This window comes from Brachyhypopomus gauderio, chromosome 7 (assembly GCF_052324685.1).
Source record: "Brachyhypopomus gauderio isolate BG-103 chromosome 7, BGAUD_0.2, whole genome shotgun sequence".
Classification (NCBI taxonomy): Eukaryota; Metazoa; Chordata; class Actinopteri; order Gymnotiformes; family Hypopomidae; genus Brachyhypopomus; species Brachyhypopomus gauderio.
Window position 1 is genome coordinate 19,473,170 of NC_135217.1, and position 13,710 is coordinate 19,486,879.

At 46.8% G+C, this 13,710-nt stretch overlaps 1 protein-coding gene across 4 annotated transcripts in view; it reads right to left on the reverse strand.

Annotated features, from left to right (window-relative positions):
• csmd3a (CUB and Sushi multiple domains 3a) overlaps positions 1 to 13,710 on the reverse strand; it is a 141,583-nt gene that overhangs the window by 31,057 nt on the left and 96,816 nt on the right. For 2 of the 4 annotated variants that reach the window (XM_077012340.1, XM_077012338.1), the window contains exons 41-50: positions 13,174 to 13,383; positions 11,699 to 11,887; positions 10,830 to 11,007; positions 9,480 to 9,625; positions 5,726 to 5,806; positions 5,330 to 5,443; positions 4,797 to 4,985; positions 3,093 to 3,251; positions 2,430 to 2,618; positions 201 to 386 (exon numbers count right to left, since the gene is read on the reverse strand). In XM_077012340.1, coding sequence (XP_076868455.1) covers positions 201 to 386; positions 2,430 to 2,618; positions 3,093 to 3,251; positions 4,797 to 4,985; positions 5,330 to 5,443; positions 5,726 to 5,806; positions 9,480 to 9,625; positions 10,830 to 11,007; positions 11,699 to 11,887; positions 13,174 to 13,383 — 1,641 coding nt within the window. The remainder of the gene's footprint in view (positions 1 to 200; positions 387 to 2,429; positions 2,619 to 3,092; positions 3,252 to 4,796; positions 4,986 to 5,329; positions 5,444 to 5,725; positions 5,807 to 9,479; positions 9,626 to 10,829; positions 11,008 to 11,698; positions 11,888 to 13,173; positions 13,384 to 13,710) is intronic. The other 2 variants (XM_077012342.1, XM_077012341.1) reach the window with 1 other exon arrangement.

The window sequence follows — 13,710 nt, forward strand, 5'->3', positions numbered from 1 at the left end:
CACCCTGAAAAAAACAAAGGCTGGATCAGTGAAACGTTTATCGAGTTAGCGTGATGAAGATGAAATCGGCCTGAACCATAGCCATGTGGTCAAATATGCACACAAGCCGTTATTACACCGTTAAGTCCTTGTTAAGATCTCTGCGCCCTGTGGAATGCACCCAGCAGATCAGGCAGACAGGAGGCGCCGTGCCGTCTCACCGGTGCAGCGGGGAATCTTGTTGTGGCTGCTCCACGTGCCGTCTGCCTGGCACACCGTGCTGGTCACCTCCTTGGAGGAGAGGCGGAAGCCCTCATTACAGAAGTACGTGGCCCGCGTGGCCGCAGAGTAGTCGGGCGCCAACACTCCTCCGTTGACGGGGGCCTGTGGCACGCCGCACGACACCGCTAGGGAAGAGCACACCCAACCCATCAGCACACATCACGGCACAGAGATCACCGTGGCAAACTCCGCCCCCGTGCCGCTCTCACCCATACCGGGTCACATATTTTAACCACAGAGAACAGCTGCTTCCCAAAAACGTGTAAAAGTGGCCATTCGTCGATGGAGTGTTAAACTGGGAATTGCATGTAATGTAGAAACACATCTTACCAGACACAACCGAAAACATCAACCCAACCGCTGCTGTGAAATATGCTCGCCATCTAAAATGAGGAATTAATGTTTTGTCTTTGAGCAGACAGTAGCAACGGTGCCTTATAATCAGCGTGAAGACTGTGTAGAAGGACAAGCTCCCGTTACATTACGGGAAGGCAAAGTCCGTCTGTGCTCTGTGACCAGTCCCACTGATTCAGTAGGATCTCCGTGGACGTGGGATGAGTTGGAGGGCTCGTCATGCTCCTCCAAGCAGGCAGAAGCTGTCAGCTATGCTGTGTGGCTAGTTGCAAACAAACATGGATGCAAACTGCATGCCCATCTTAAGAGCGTGAAGAGTTTATGCTTGCAGGCAATTGGAAATTATTTCAAAGTTGCAGCTGCAAATGATGAAATTGGGTGAAAACTGCTTTGCATAAATCTTAAGACTTAAAAAAATATATTTATTTATCTAAAGACACCCAGCAGGATTACCTCCCATAACAATGGAGGTTTGTTAATCATTACTACTATTAGTATTTCCTGATATCATTACGGGCCTGCTCGTGCACTAAACTATTCTTATTTGAGATCTGGATTAGTATCAAAATTCCATGTTTTAAAGTTCAAAGAACAGAAGAGGAGTAAATGCCATATAAATACCACAGCATTGCCTGTAGAGAGTGATTTTAACCACAGAGAGTTACACAGTGAGAAATATCCAGGCTGTTTTGTCTGCAATGTCAATTTAACAGCAAAACAACCATTTGCAATCTGCGAAGGCAGGAAATGCAGACGAAGGTGCAATTTACGGTGTCTTTAATTTGATCAAATGAAGGCGTTCGTATGCGTTTCTTTGTATTGCTCAGTAGCTGTAATTAAAATTTTGGTAGCAGCATCCTTATTGGCTTCCAAAAATGGGAAATGCTGCCTGGCTAATTGTTAGCCTGTCAAATACCAGTGAATCTACGCAGCTCTCAGCAGTAGCCAATTACCCACGAACAAGCTGAATGGCCCTATGGCCAGAAGAACAGGGGTTGAGTCAATGCCATTGATTCAGCTCCACTATGGCAAGTCCGATCTGACCGTTACCCATCAATTATCCCTTCAAGACCCCATCCCAAAGTTTAGCGGACTTGGCAGGTCAGTAGGGGTCTCCCCGGGTGTTGGGCTCAGCTTGACCCCGGGCACCATCACCTAGTGTTCGCTGTGACCATCTCACAGGACCATGATTAGCTAATGCGGTGGATATATTTTAAAATTAAGCTCAGGGAACAGACATAGTTGAGGGTCGTTCAAAGCCGGCATCAGTAAGGCTGTGGAACATAATGGGAAGTACAATTATTGAGCACTAAAAATCTAATCAAATAAGTCAAGCAACAATGGCACTCACATAGCTTGCTGATGACGGTCTATGAATAGAGAGAGCCTTTTGTTCTTTAATTAGAAATCTATGCTGATGCCACTTGATATAACATCTTTCTGAATTGACTAGCCAACCAGTACAAATCCTCTCTTCTGCACGTTGCCCAGTCTGGAAGAGGGCATCAACGTTTCAGACAGCTTGGCAATGCAGCTAGCACACTCTCGCTTTTTACTGAATTTATCATTTATCATCATTACATTTGGATCACTTAAATGACAGCCCTAAGGAAGATGTTTGTGAAAGGCAGTTTAGATCCGTGAAAAGGCTTTCTGACATACATATTACACGCCAATGCTTCTATAACGAGACTAATGACCACTGACAGTGGAAGCACAGGGAGAATAGTTATGCTAGCAGCACGAGGCTAGGCCTGACGTCTACCTAACTTGGTTAACTCCAATCCAATCAGGTGATCGGTGCTAGCTCATACCTTGGCACGCTGGTACGGAGGAGTCCCAGACCAGGTAACCGAACTCGGTCTTCCTGCAGACGGCCATGCTTTTGCCGATGAGCCTGTAGCCCCGGTCACACGCCCAACGGACGACGCTGTTGACGTGGCCGCCAGTTTGGCTAACCACGAAGCCATGCTGAGGAGAGTCTGGGGTACTGCAGTACATTGCTACAGGCGAACACACAGGCCATGAGGAACATATAACAGCTCAGACAGGCATGTTCATACTGTAATCTCTTCCTCTCAGTCTTAACACAAACACACGATTAATATATTTAACACACAATTATCGGTAGTCAGAATTGAACGTATGTTGCGTGATTATCTAACACATTTTTTTGCTATAGTATCAGTAAAGAATGTTCTGCAATACTGATCTAATAAAACATCCACAAACATTTAACAGAAAGACAACATGTGCTCACAGAGGACGGAACGAGGAGGTGAGGGTGGAGGTGAGGGTGGAGGTGGGGGTGGAGGTGGAGGTGGGGGTGGAGGTGGAGGTGGGGTTGGTTGTGAGGGTGGAGGTGGAGGTGGGTGTGGTAGCAAGGCACGACTAGAATGGGCAGACACAGACGCACGACGACAGGTACGCATGCAGTCGACAAAAAAATCGTTACCGATCGGGAAGGGGATACATACTTTGATACTCACCCACGTACGTGATGCGGAAGCCCCTCCTGTTGGTGCCGTGGTCGGACGACCAGCGCAGGAAGAGCTGGTGGCCCGTGGTGGTTAGTGTAAAGGGCACAGCCAAATCTCCGCTGAGAACAGCCAGACTCTGGCTATAGCTGCTGGGCCCTGAGGGAGAAAGCCCACCGACAGAGGGGATCAAACAGATCCATACACAGCAACCGGACTCCCTTTGATCCCGTTAACTCCATTAGTATCCTGCTCTCACGGTTCTTTCTGCAGCTGTGACTAGAGATGTTAAAGGGTCACCTTAAAACACTACACAGTCTGGGTCTTCTCAAAAAGACCCTGGGTACTTCCTCATTTTGCAAGCCTACCAATTACCATGGGCACAGTCCCCAAGGACTGCATAGTGATTAGCTTAACATTACCATTTATCTAGACTGCATATGCACTTGAATAACCGAACAAATGACAACAAACCAGTGAGCAAAAAGGTAGGCGATCAAACACAGACATTGTGTGGGGTTGAACAATTCCTCCTCTTACCACTTGCACACGTGTCTTTAATATGCTCAGATGGCATAGACAAAGTGGGCCGGGGGACCTCAGACATGCGTGATCAAATGGAATATATTACTGTGTCAGATCGACATTATAAGTGAATTCAGCTGGTTTTAGCAGCGTTTGATCAAAGTTCTATCCTGTTATAGCTTGTAGTACACTTTGCAGGATGATTAATATAATGCTCAAGGCTGGTGTAATCATTAACTTAAAAATATATATTTTCCACCTTTTTTTTCCCTGGGACTTAAACAGGACTTTTTTGTAAACCACTGGATTACTGTTATCATTAACAAGGCTAACAATACATTAAACACGTCGAGAAGCTGTTACCATGGTTTCATATGCCTAAAGCAAAATTCCCTTAACTGCACACATTATTAGCAGCAAACATGCTTAAAGCATTCCTTTAAAGCCAAACTTATTTAAGACCATTTGTGGTGATTCATGACATTATAAATAAATAAATAAAAAAACACACACATATCTATATATATATATCTCATGATGCAACATATCTCAACTTCAGAGCAACCGAGAACCTCCATAATCACTGTATGTGACATGTACAGTTCAAGCCAAATATGGAGCAGGTCAGACAAGCATAACATCTAAAAGTTAAAGAGAAAAGAAAAGCCCATCTGGATCCCTGTGAAGTCCTGCAGCTACCAGGTCGTGGAAGGGTGAGCGTGACCCGGCCAACACAGCAAGGACGGCACCACCGAGGCTCACTGCTCCCAGCGTGCAGGAGCTTTACAAATGCCACGGGCATCTAACGAGCTTCCAATCAATGATGAGTAATCGGGCAATTTACTAATAGTGCACACTTAAGTAATTACTGCCTAATGACATTCTAAATGAATTCTGGAATAATAAATATCTTGATCATCAATTTCGGTCATCAATTAGTTCTTCAGGGTCCTTGATGTCTAGAGTATCTCATGAGTCTTATCACGGGATATGGAAAGACGTGTATTTATTTTAATACCCTCCCCTGTTCGTCAAGAAACTGAAAAATTAAACCCGCAGTTCATTATACAGAATTAGTAATCATGGAGATTACGACAACCATGCATTGCTAGTGAAAAAAGTGGCACATTTTAAAGGGGACTGGGGTGAGAAGCATGCACAGGAGGACACTATATATACCGTCAAAGACCTCCAGCATATCAAACTCTTTTTCGGTCTGGAAGAACTCGAAGTGCAGGGTGACGTTGTAGCCTTTCTCCACACTTATCATCCAGGAGCACATCTGCAGATTGGGATAAGTGTCTGGATACCCAGGGCTCAGGATCACGCCCGTCGAGTCAAACAGGACCTTGTTATCAGGACATTGCACTGTAACGAAAGTGGTGAAAAATCTTTTTGTTTCAGCACGAAAACCATTTGCATTGGCTTTTAGAATCACTGTAAAAAAAGGTTATCTGGCTATACTACTAAATTGTCCTGGTCAGTATGAATGATTGTATGTGTCTGCATGTCCAGTGATGTCTACTCTAATAAAAGTTGGATATGTTAATTATAAAGCAACCTTGAGATCCTTGAAAGACGCAATATAAATATAACTTGGTTCATTCATAAAGACCTTAAAAGCCTTAATGGCTGCCATCGGGACCCATGGTGCAGGACATTAATGAGGCGATCACGAGCAACAAATGAGACGGCGTGCGAGACTAGTTCACCTTGGCAAACGGGAGGCGGGCCATCCATCTGTAGCCTCTCGACCAACCTACAGGTCAGGACCTCACTGCCCACCAGTGTGAAGCCAGGCAGACAACGATACCTGATGATGTCTCCTGTTGAGTGATAACACACACACACGCATACGTGCATGGGCTCCGGCTCCTCAACACATCAGCTAATTAAGACTGACTTCTCATAAAAGCAACCATCAAGTGCTCTTTGGTTGACAGGCTGGATGGATTGAGAGTGATTTGAATGTTCGTTGGTTTCGTTATAGAAGCGGCCAGGAGGAGACTGGAAAGACACCTGTTCGGCAGTGGGTATCAAATAAAGAGGTCTGATAAGGGCTGCGTGTGAAAAATGACAAGAAACGTGTGAAGCAAACGCCTGTTTACCAATTTCCAGCTCGTCATCATCAGCAAGGATCTCAGCGTTCGTGACAGGTGGTGGGTGTTGGCACACACGGAGCTGGTATGCTGTGAGCGAGAGAGCAAGAGACAGAGAGAAAGAGAGAGAGAAAGAAAGGCAGAGAGAGGGAGAGAGAGAGAGAAAGAGAGAGAGACAGAGAGAGGGGTGAAAGAGAGTGCTGGTAACTACTATTTGTAATACAAACATTTTATCACCTCCCACTCAGGAAATATAACACCTGTCACAATTATTTGTGTCATTCTGTTTTAGCACATTATAGAATTAGTTACCCTGCAGGTAACATGTACCAGTGGACAATCCGTGTGGTTGTGTTGACGTTCTGTTTCTTTGACACTGATGACTCTTTACAGCTAATAGCTCCTTTTTTAACGAAATGTAAACACTAACGATGGAGGTCACTACTGCCATTCTCAGATAAAAAGAACCATGTGATGTCATTCTGGGTGTCAGTGTTTCTAATTGGAGAGCAGCAACACATTTCCACAAAGAATACTAATTACTTGCATGAGGTTTGTATGAGTTTATTGTGACTTTTCTAGTTCATGGTTGAGAATTATCGCGCTGTTCCACACTGTAGCCAGTTTTTACCACCATAACTGTTCTCCCACTCTAAACGCTCTTCCACTGTAGCTGTTCTCCCACTCTAAACGCTCTTCCACTGTAGCTGTTCTCCCACTGTATCTGCTCTTCCACTGTAGCTGTTCTCCCACTGTATCTGCTCTTCCACTGTAGCTGTTCTCCCACTCTAACCGCTCTTCCACTGTAGCTGTTCTCCCACTGTATCTGCTCTTCCACTGTAGCTGTTCTCCCACTGTATCTGCTCTTTCACTGTAGCTGTTCTCCCACTGTATCTGCTCTTTCACTGTAGCTGTTCTCCCACTGTATCTGCTCTTCCACTGTAGCTGTTCTCCCACTGTATCTGCTCTTCCACTGTAGCTGTTCTCCCACTGTATCTGCTCTTCCACTGTAGCTGTTCTCCCACTCTAAACGCTCTTCCACTGTAGCTGTTCTCCCACTGTATCTGCTCTTCCACTGTAGCTGTTCTCCCACTGTATCTGCTCTTCCACTGTAGCTGTTCTCCCACTGTATCTGCTCTTTCACTGTAGCTGTTCTCCCACTGTATCTGCTCTTTCACTGTAGCTGTTCTCCCACTGTATCTGCTTTTTCACTGTAGCTGTTCTCCCACTGTATCTGCTCTTTCACTGTAGCTGTTCTCCCACTGTATCTGCTCTTCCACTGTAGCTGTTCTCCCACTGTATCTGCTCTTTCACTGTAGCTGTTCTCCCACTGTATCTGCTCTTCTACTGTAGCTGTTCTCCCACTGTATCTGCTCTTCTACTGTAGCTGTTCTCCCACTGTATCTGCTCTTCCACTGTAGCTGTTCTCCCACTGTATCTGCTCTTCCACTGTAGCTGTTCTCCCACTGTATCTGCTTTTTCACTGTAGCTGTTCTCCCACTGTATCTGCTCTTCCACTGTAGCTGTTCTCCCACTGTATCTGCTCTTCCACCAGGGCTCTCAAGTTTTGGAATCATGTCAGAGTGTGAGAGTTGTTGACGTGGGGTGGCGCGAACGTTAATTGTTGAGCGGGGGGGCGAACGTGAGTTGTTGAGCGGGGGGGGATTGTATATCGCGATCGATCACCAGTGAAGGGCGACATAGATATGGATCGGAGGTAAATAAACTAGATTTTTTTTTCTCGCCGTGTAAAATCGGAAGTGTGGCGTGTGAGCGTGTGAAGACGGTCAAATGCGTGTGTCACACGCTCAATGCGTGAGACTTGAGAGTCCTGTCTTCCACTGTAGCTGTTCTCCCACTGTATCTGCTCTTCCACTGTAGCTGTTCTCCCACTGTATCTGCTCTTCTACTGTAGCTGTTCTCCCACTGTATCTGCTCTTCCACTGTAGCTGTTCTCCCACTGTATCTGCTCTTCCACTGTAGCTGTTCTCCCACTGTATCTGCTCTTCCACTGTAGCTGTTCTCCCACTGTATCTGCTCTTCCACTGTAGCCATTCCACACTGCAACCATTCTCCCACTATAGCTGTTCTCCCACTGTAACCATTGTCCCACTGTAACTGTTCTCCCACTATAGCTGTTCTCCCACTGTAACTGTTCTCCCACTATAGCTGTTCTCCCACTGTAACCATTGTCCCACTGTAACTGTTCTCCCACTATAGCTGTTCTCCCACTGTAACCATTGTCCCACTGTAACCGTTCTCCCACTATAGCAGGGGTGGCCAACCCGCGGCTCGCGAGCAGCATGCGGCTCTTTGCCTGGTTTCATGCAGCTCTTTGCCTGGTTTCATGCGGCTCCCCAGCCGGTCCGGAGGCTCACCTGCACAAACGGGGCGACACACTGCTACATTTTCGTGGTGCGCGGTTTGTTTACAAGCCTAGCGAGTCGCTAATACTTTTAAAACCGGCGTAGTGGAAAACACGCATTTGACTATCTTCACAGCTAATAATTTACACTCGCCACCCCCCCCAACAGATTACACTCGCCACCCCCCCGCTCAACAATCTACACTCTCCCACTGTAGCTGTTCTCCCACTGTAGCCGTTCTCCCACTGTAGCCGTTCTCCCACTGTAGCTGCATTCACCTCGTTGGTTCACTGTACTCGGTTGGCTGGAGAAGTCCACAGCCACTGTGCTAATGCATCACACGGATAAGTCGTTATTTAGGGTCCTGTCCAGTCTGCAGGCAAGTAGCCATGATTTGTTTCCATGGTGGAGGGCACTGAAAGCTGGCAGGATGGCGAGTGCCTTCTAACCCTGCAGAGACAATCTGCACGATCCCTGAACATTTAACACACTCTACAATCATTAGCCAAGACGTCAATATTCACATCAAATAAGCATCGGAACGGGAGAGTGCACTCAGAATGCATCGTGGCACGGGAACTTCGAGGAGCATTATAAAGAGTTTAGGCGAGCGGGGAGATGCACTTGTGGGGAGCGCTGAGACCACCTTCATTTAACTTTATTATCTTTTAAATTCGTAATGAGCTTTGCATTGCGCAGTAGTTATTTTAATTCCCTAATGCTGTACTGTTTTATTTGTATTTGAAAGCATCAGCACAAGCCACGCTAACACCAACAATCCTGTTATCCTGGGGGGGAGAGTAGCCACGGTTAACCTGCAGACTGATGAGAGAGAAGCGGGTGTTGTAATGCTTCATTAAGCTTCATAATGAAATTAAAACCGCTTCTGTTGTCATGCAAAGCCACACAACAGTCCTGGGGCATTAGATGGATTTTTCTAGATTCGTACACTCAGTAGGCCTACATTCAATGCCTGGTAAATGGGCTGTATTATGTCTGGCTGTTGTGTGCACTTGCAAGACGTAATTTGACCTTTGATCCCCCAGGGAGCACGATGGCAGTAATGAATATGGCAATTTTCCATCAAAAGAAACCCACATCGTTACTCTGCGATGTCTGGGAATGGCAAAAATACAAATGGAAAAAACAACAGCTACATGTCATGCTAGCGTTTAAACGCGCCCGCACGCGTTGCTATTTCACGCCCAAGATGCTGATGAATGGGGAGACTACAGTGTCGCCATTGCACATTTTTGTAGACCACAGTCCACTGCGCAGCTGAGAGGTTGCAACAAGATAATGAAACTGACAACACGTGACATACACGGGCCCGCAAAGAAAACTGTGCCCATGCAGAGGAGGAACATTAGAGTTCAACAGCACAGGCAGCCACTCACCATGGTAACGGAGAACAAAGAATCCGCTGGTGCTGAAGTCGCTGTGGAACTTTATGAGGACGTGATTGGATGTGCTGGAGACCGCCTCTTGGGCCGAGCTGCCGCTGAATTGGCCGATCTGAGGGGAGGCTTGGTCCGGCCCATCCCTGGGGGGGGGGTTGATGGGACAGCGTGAAGAGAGCTATGTTTAAACCGACATAGGTGCCACTGAACAACACTCAAAACCCCCCTCTGGAAAGAGAGGGAGATGTGATTCCTCCCAGGGTGCTCTCAGCCTTCACTGTTATTCTCCTTCATCTGGCTGTGGGCTTACATGGGCCACCTCCTTTACACCTCGTAGAGGAAATGGTTCTGCCGTCGAGAGCTCGGCCCACTCTCGGGGACACTCTGACAGGAGAGACAGCAGGAGAGACCCCACGGCCCTGCGGCCCGAAAGTTTGGAGGGTCTGAAATGTCGCCATGCGAATGCAGCTTCCAACACAGTAATCTATTTCATTCAATTTGCAAAAGCACTAATGTACAGCCCTGGGACCAGACAGCTCACGCTAGACAGCGGTGCATTAATGAAAGCTCTATGCTGACAACATAGTCAATTGTCAGGTCCACTCAGACATGCATGTACATACGGAGGGTGTTTTTATATCTGACATAAAAAAATATTACACTCTGCTAAAAAAAGCCTTGAAGGGAGTGGACTGATGGATAGCAGAACTGCTCAATATCTCCAACCTCCACATTCAGCACCGTAAAAGGGCAGGATCCATTTGTTATTTAAAATATGGAGGACCTGAAATACTTGTGGATTTAAAAGCACAAGGCCTGCACTGCATGTTGCCGGCAATTACACGGCCCAATTTACAGAGCGCACTTTATAATGTATATTTATGAACAGGTCATAATAATAATCAGAATACTGAAACACACACACAGATGTATATCAGCTTTTATGGAAGCCAGAATGCAAGTTTTCTGCACTAGAAGAACAAATGGTACTTGAACTCAAGTACCTTAACACCTTCAAGCCTTTGCTAAACCTGACCATAGTGCTTATGCTAACGCTCAATTCACAAATGACCATTAATTTAAATGGTAGGCAGCTAGCAATGACATTTTATGGCAAAGCAATTATTTGTGTTGTAATGTGTAAAACTCAGTAACGCCGTCACCAAAAACGGCAGTGAGAGGGCACGAGAGCAGCAGAACACGTTCTCAGTTCATCGAGTTTCAGCAGGACTGTCACGAACACAAAGTTCGCAAGTCCAGCTCTGTTTGGAGAGCTAATGGCGGAGAGATTGCCTTCGCCATGAGCACCCCTCCCCCACCCCCACTCATCTTCTGATGAACGCTCACCAGATGGTGATGTAGTCATAGATCGGTTCCGTGTTGAGCACGGTGAAGTTGATGCGAATTCCGTTGCCCGGTGGAACCCTGATGGTCCACATGCAGTCTTTCAGGTTGGGGTAGTCGTCTGGGTGACCTGGGGAATAGATGGTCCCCTGCGGGTCGGTGAGGTTACCCCCACAAAGCGCTGAGGGAAAAAAAGAACAGGAGGTGAGAGGACTATTTATTCCACGTCTCCAATGGTACTCAAGTGAACAAGAGGCCTTGTCAGCTCCAAGCAACCTGCCAAAGGCCCGCTGTGGACGGGAAACAAACACGCTCTGAAGTTTCGGCCCTGTTTTGAAAGGTCAGAGCGCAGTGGACACTCTGTTTACCTGAACCACACATGGCGATACAGTCATGGACAAGGTAGGAAGGAAAACACACATCCCAAAAAGTCAGCAGCAGAGTGCCTCTGCCACAGCAACATCACCACCATGTGAGGGATAGGTCAACCCAGCAACTCCCAACAGTCCAACAGAGCACCACAAAAGGCACAGAGTGTGGCCTCTTGGGCTTTGTGCCCTGCTAATGTGAGTCAGACACGGGTTGGGACTACAGCATTCTGGGTAATCCATCCCTTCAGATGGCCCCTAGGCTTTAGCATGTCTTCATCATTCTTCTGGTTGTCAGTGCATGCTGCGCTGTTGCTGTACTGGCTCGTATGGCATCATTTCATGCTGCCCGTTACATTTGAATTTTATAATTAACAGCAGGCACCCTTAGCCAGAGCGATCCATATTTATCAGTTTGACAGATGTGTGCTCCCTCCTTGACCTTGCTCTACTCACACCGTTCCTCACCTGCACACCTACAGGAGAACCATCGAGGCGGTTTACCTTCGCAGCGAGGCACCGGGTGGTTCCAGTTCCGGCTGACACCGTGCAAGCATGTGAGGGAGGAGTGTCCCAGCAGCGTGTACCCCGGCAGGCACTGGAACCAGATGGTCATTCCCACGCCGAAATCACTGCCCACCACCTGACCGTTGCGAAAGGGCCTCGGGTCAGGACATCTCTGGAGCTCATAGGCTGGAGATCAGAGAGCTAGGGTTAGTGGACTCAATCACCCAACAGCCCTGTACTAAACCATCGCCATAACGGCAGCTTGGCAACACCAAAAAGCAAAAATGTTTCTTTCCAGGCCAAAGGTTGAAGGCTCCATTTCCTTCTAGAAGAGAGTCTTATCTCACGATAAAGTCACCAGAGAGCGTACCTCAAAAAACAAAAACGCATGACAGCTAGCTCCTCTGAAAACATAACAACAATCGATTCAGCAAAGCTCACCAGACACAGGCATCCACATACAAGAGGGCTCCAGGGAATCTCACTAACGCCAGTCTTATGATCCTCTCCCTCTAAACTACATCATACCAGGTTGAGATTCTTCATGTTTGATATGTATATTTAAAACAACTCTGTCTCAACGCAGCATAATATTAGGACTGTTAATGCATCTCTAGGAGATCTCATCCGGTCTTTTAGATTAGTGAGACGAACAGAGTTCTAATAACAGACTTAAAATGAGGACATCACTTTATTTTGCAAAGTACTGATGGAAGACGGTTGGTTTGCAGGTGCTACCAGTCACGAGGAGGGAGGGGTAAAATTAAAAATGCGCACTACAACCTCGTCCTCGTCTCAGGGGGATAAACAGACTCGGTCTTCAGTCATGGCTTCCTATGTATATGGAGCCTTCCCTCATTTGCAGCCCTAGTTTTACGCATTTAATGTTTGCTCTAGTTGTTTGTGCGATTCCTGTCACTGTGTTGCTTATCTGCTCTTCATCCGCATTTAATGTTTACTCTGTTAATTACACATTGTTCGGTAAGCTCGCGCACACCTGTGTCCAACAGAACAGCAAGTTGCTGTTTTTGACAGAAGGTGTTTGCAGCCGCACTCTGGGTGGGACAGATCAACGATGGCCCGAATTGCTTAGGCTACAATGCCTTCCCTAATTTTTTCGGTGTGGTCTCAGTACTGACGCACGCCTTCAATAGCACATCACGCTGCATATGCAAACATTATTATCTCCCTATTGCTCTGAAAACAAAGTCAGTTGGTTCAAAAGCACCGCAGGTAGTGTTTACAAGTGTAAACCCTCAAGGGGCTCAAACAAATACATGAAACACTAGCTGCAGAAGCTCTGATGTCAATAGGGTCATTGTTCAACAGTTCTGCATAAGTAACGCTCTCGTAAGTGTCGGGGAGGGTGAGCTCCAGAAAACATGGGACTAGATGAGCTCTGTTCTGGACGCATGAGGAGGAGACCCCCTGACTCTGCTCATCCCCCAACCCTAAACCCTAAACCCTCTTACCCTCGTAAGTGATGTGGAACCCAGCCTTGTTCTGTGAATAGTCGCTGTGGAACAGGAAGCTGGTCTCATGGGTGGTGCTGAAGAATGACTCCGGCACCGTGGAGCCGCTGAACCGGTCGATCACGGCGCCGGCTTCCCCACTCCCACTCCGAACCTCCAGGTAGTCGTGGACCGCCTCCGTGGAGAAGTTCAGGAACTGCAGGTGGATCCCTGCAGCACGACCAAATAATGTCAGAGGACGAAATGATATAGCGGCGTAATCTATGGGATTTATGTGCTGTAACATCTAATAAAAGAAACAGCACGAATTTATCTGTTATGGTTTTAATAATTCAGCGCATTTTTTACATTTTAAATGCAGAACCCACATAATAAATTAAGTTAAAATGCAAGTACATGGAGAATAATATAATAAAAGAGATGTTACAAAGGATGAAAGGATGGACGTAAGAAAGGAAGAAAGAACGGCTGAATAAAAAGGAGAGAAAGGCCGGATGAGAGATGAATACACCGAGGGAGTGATGTAAGGTTTTAAGG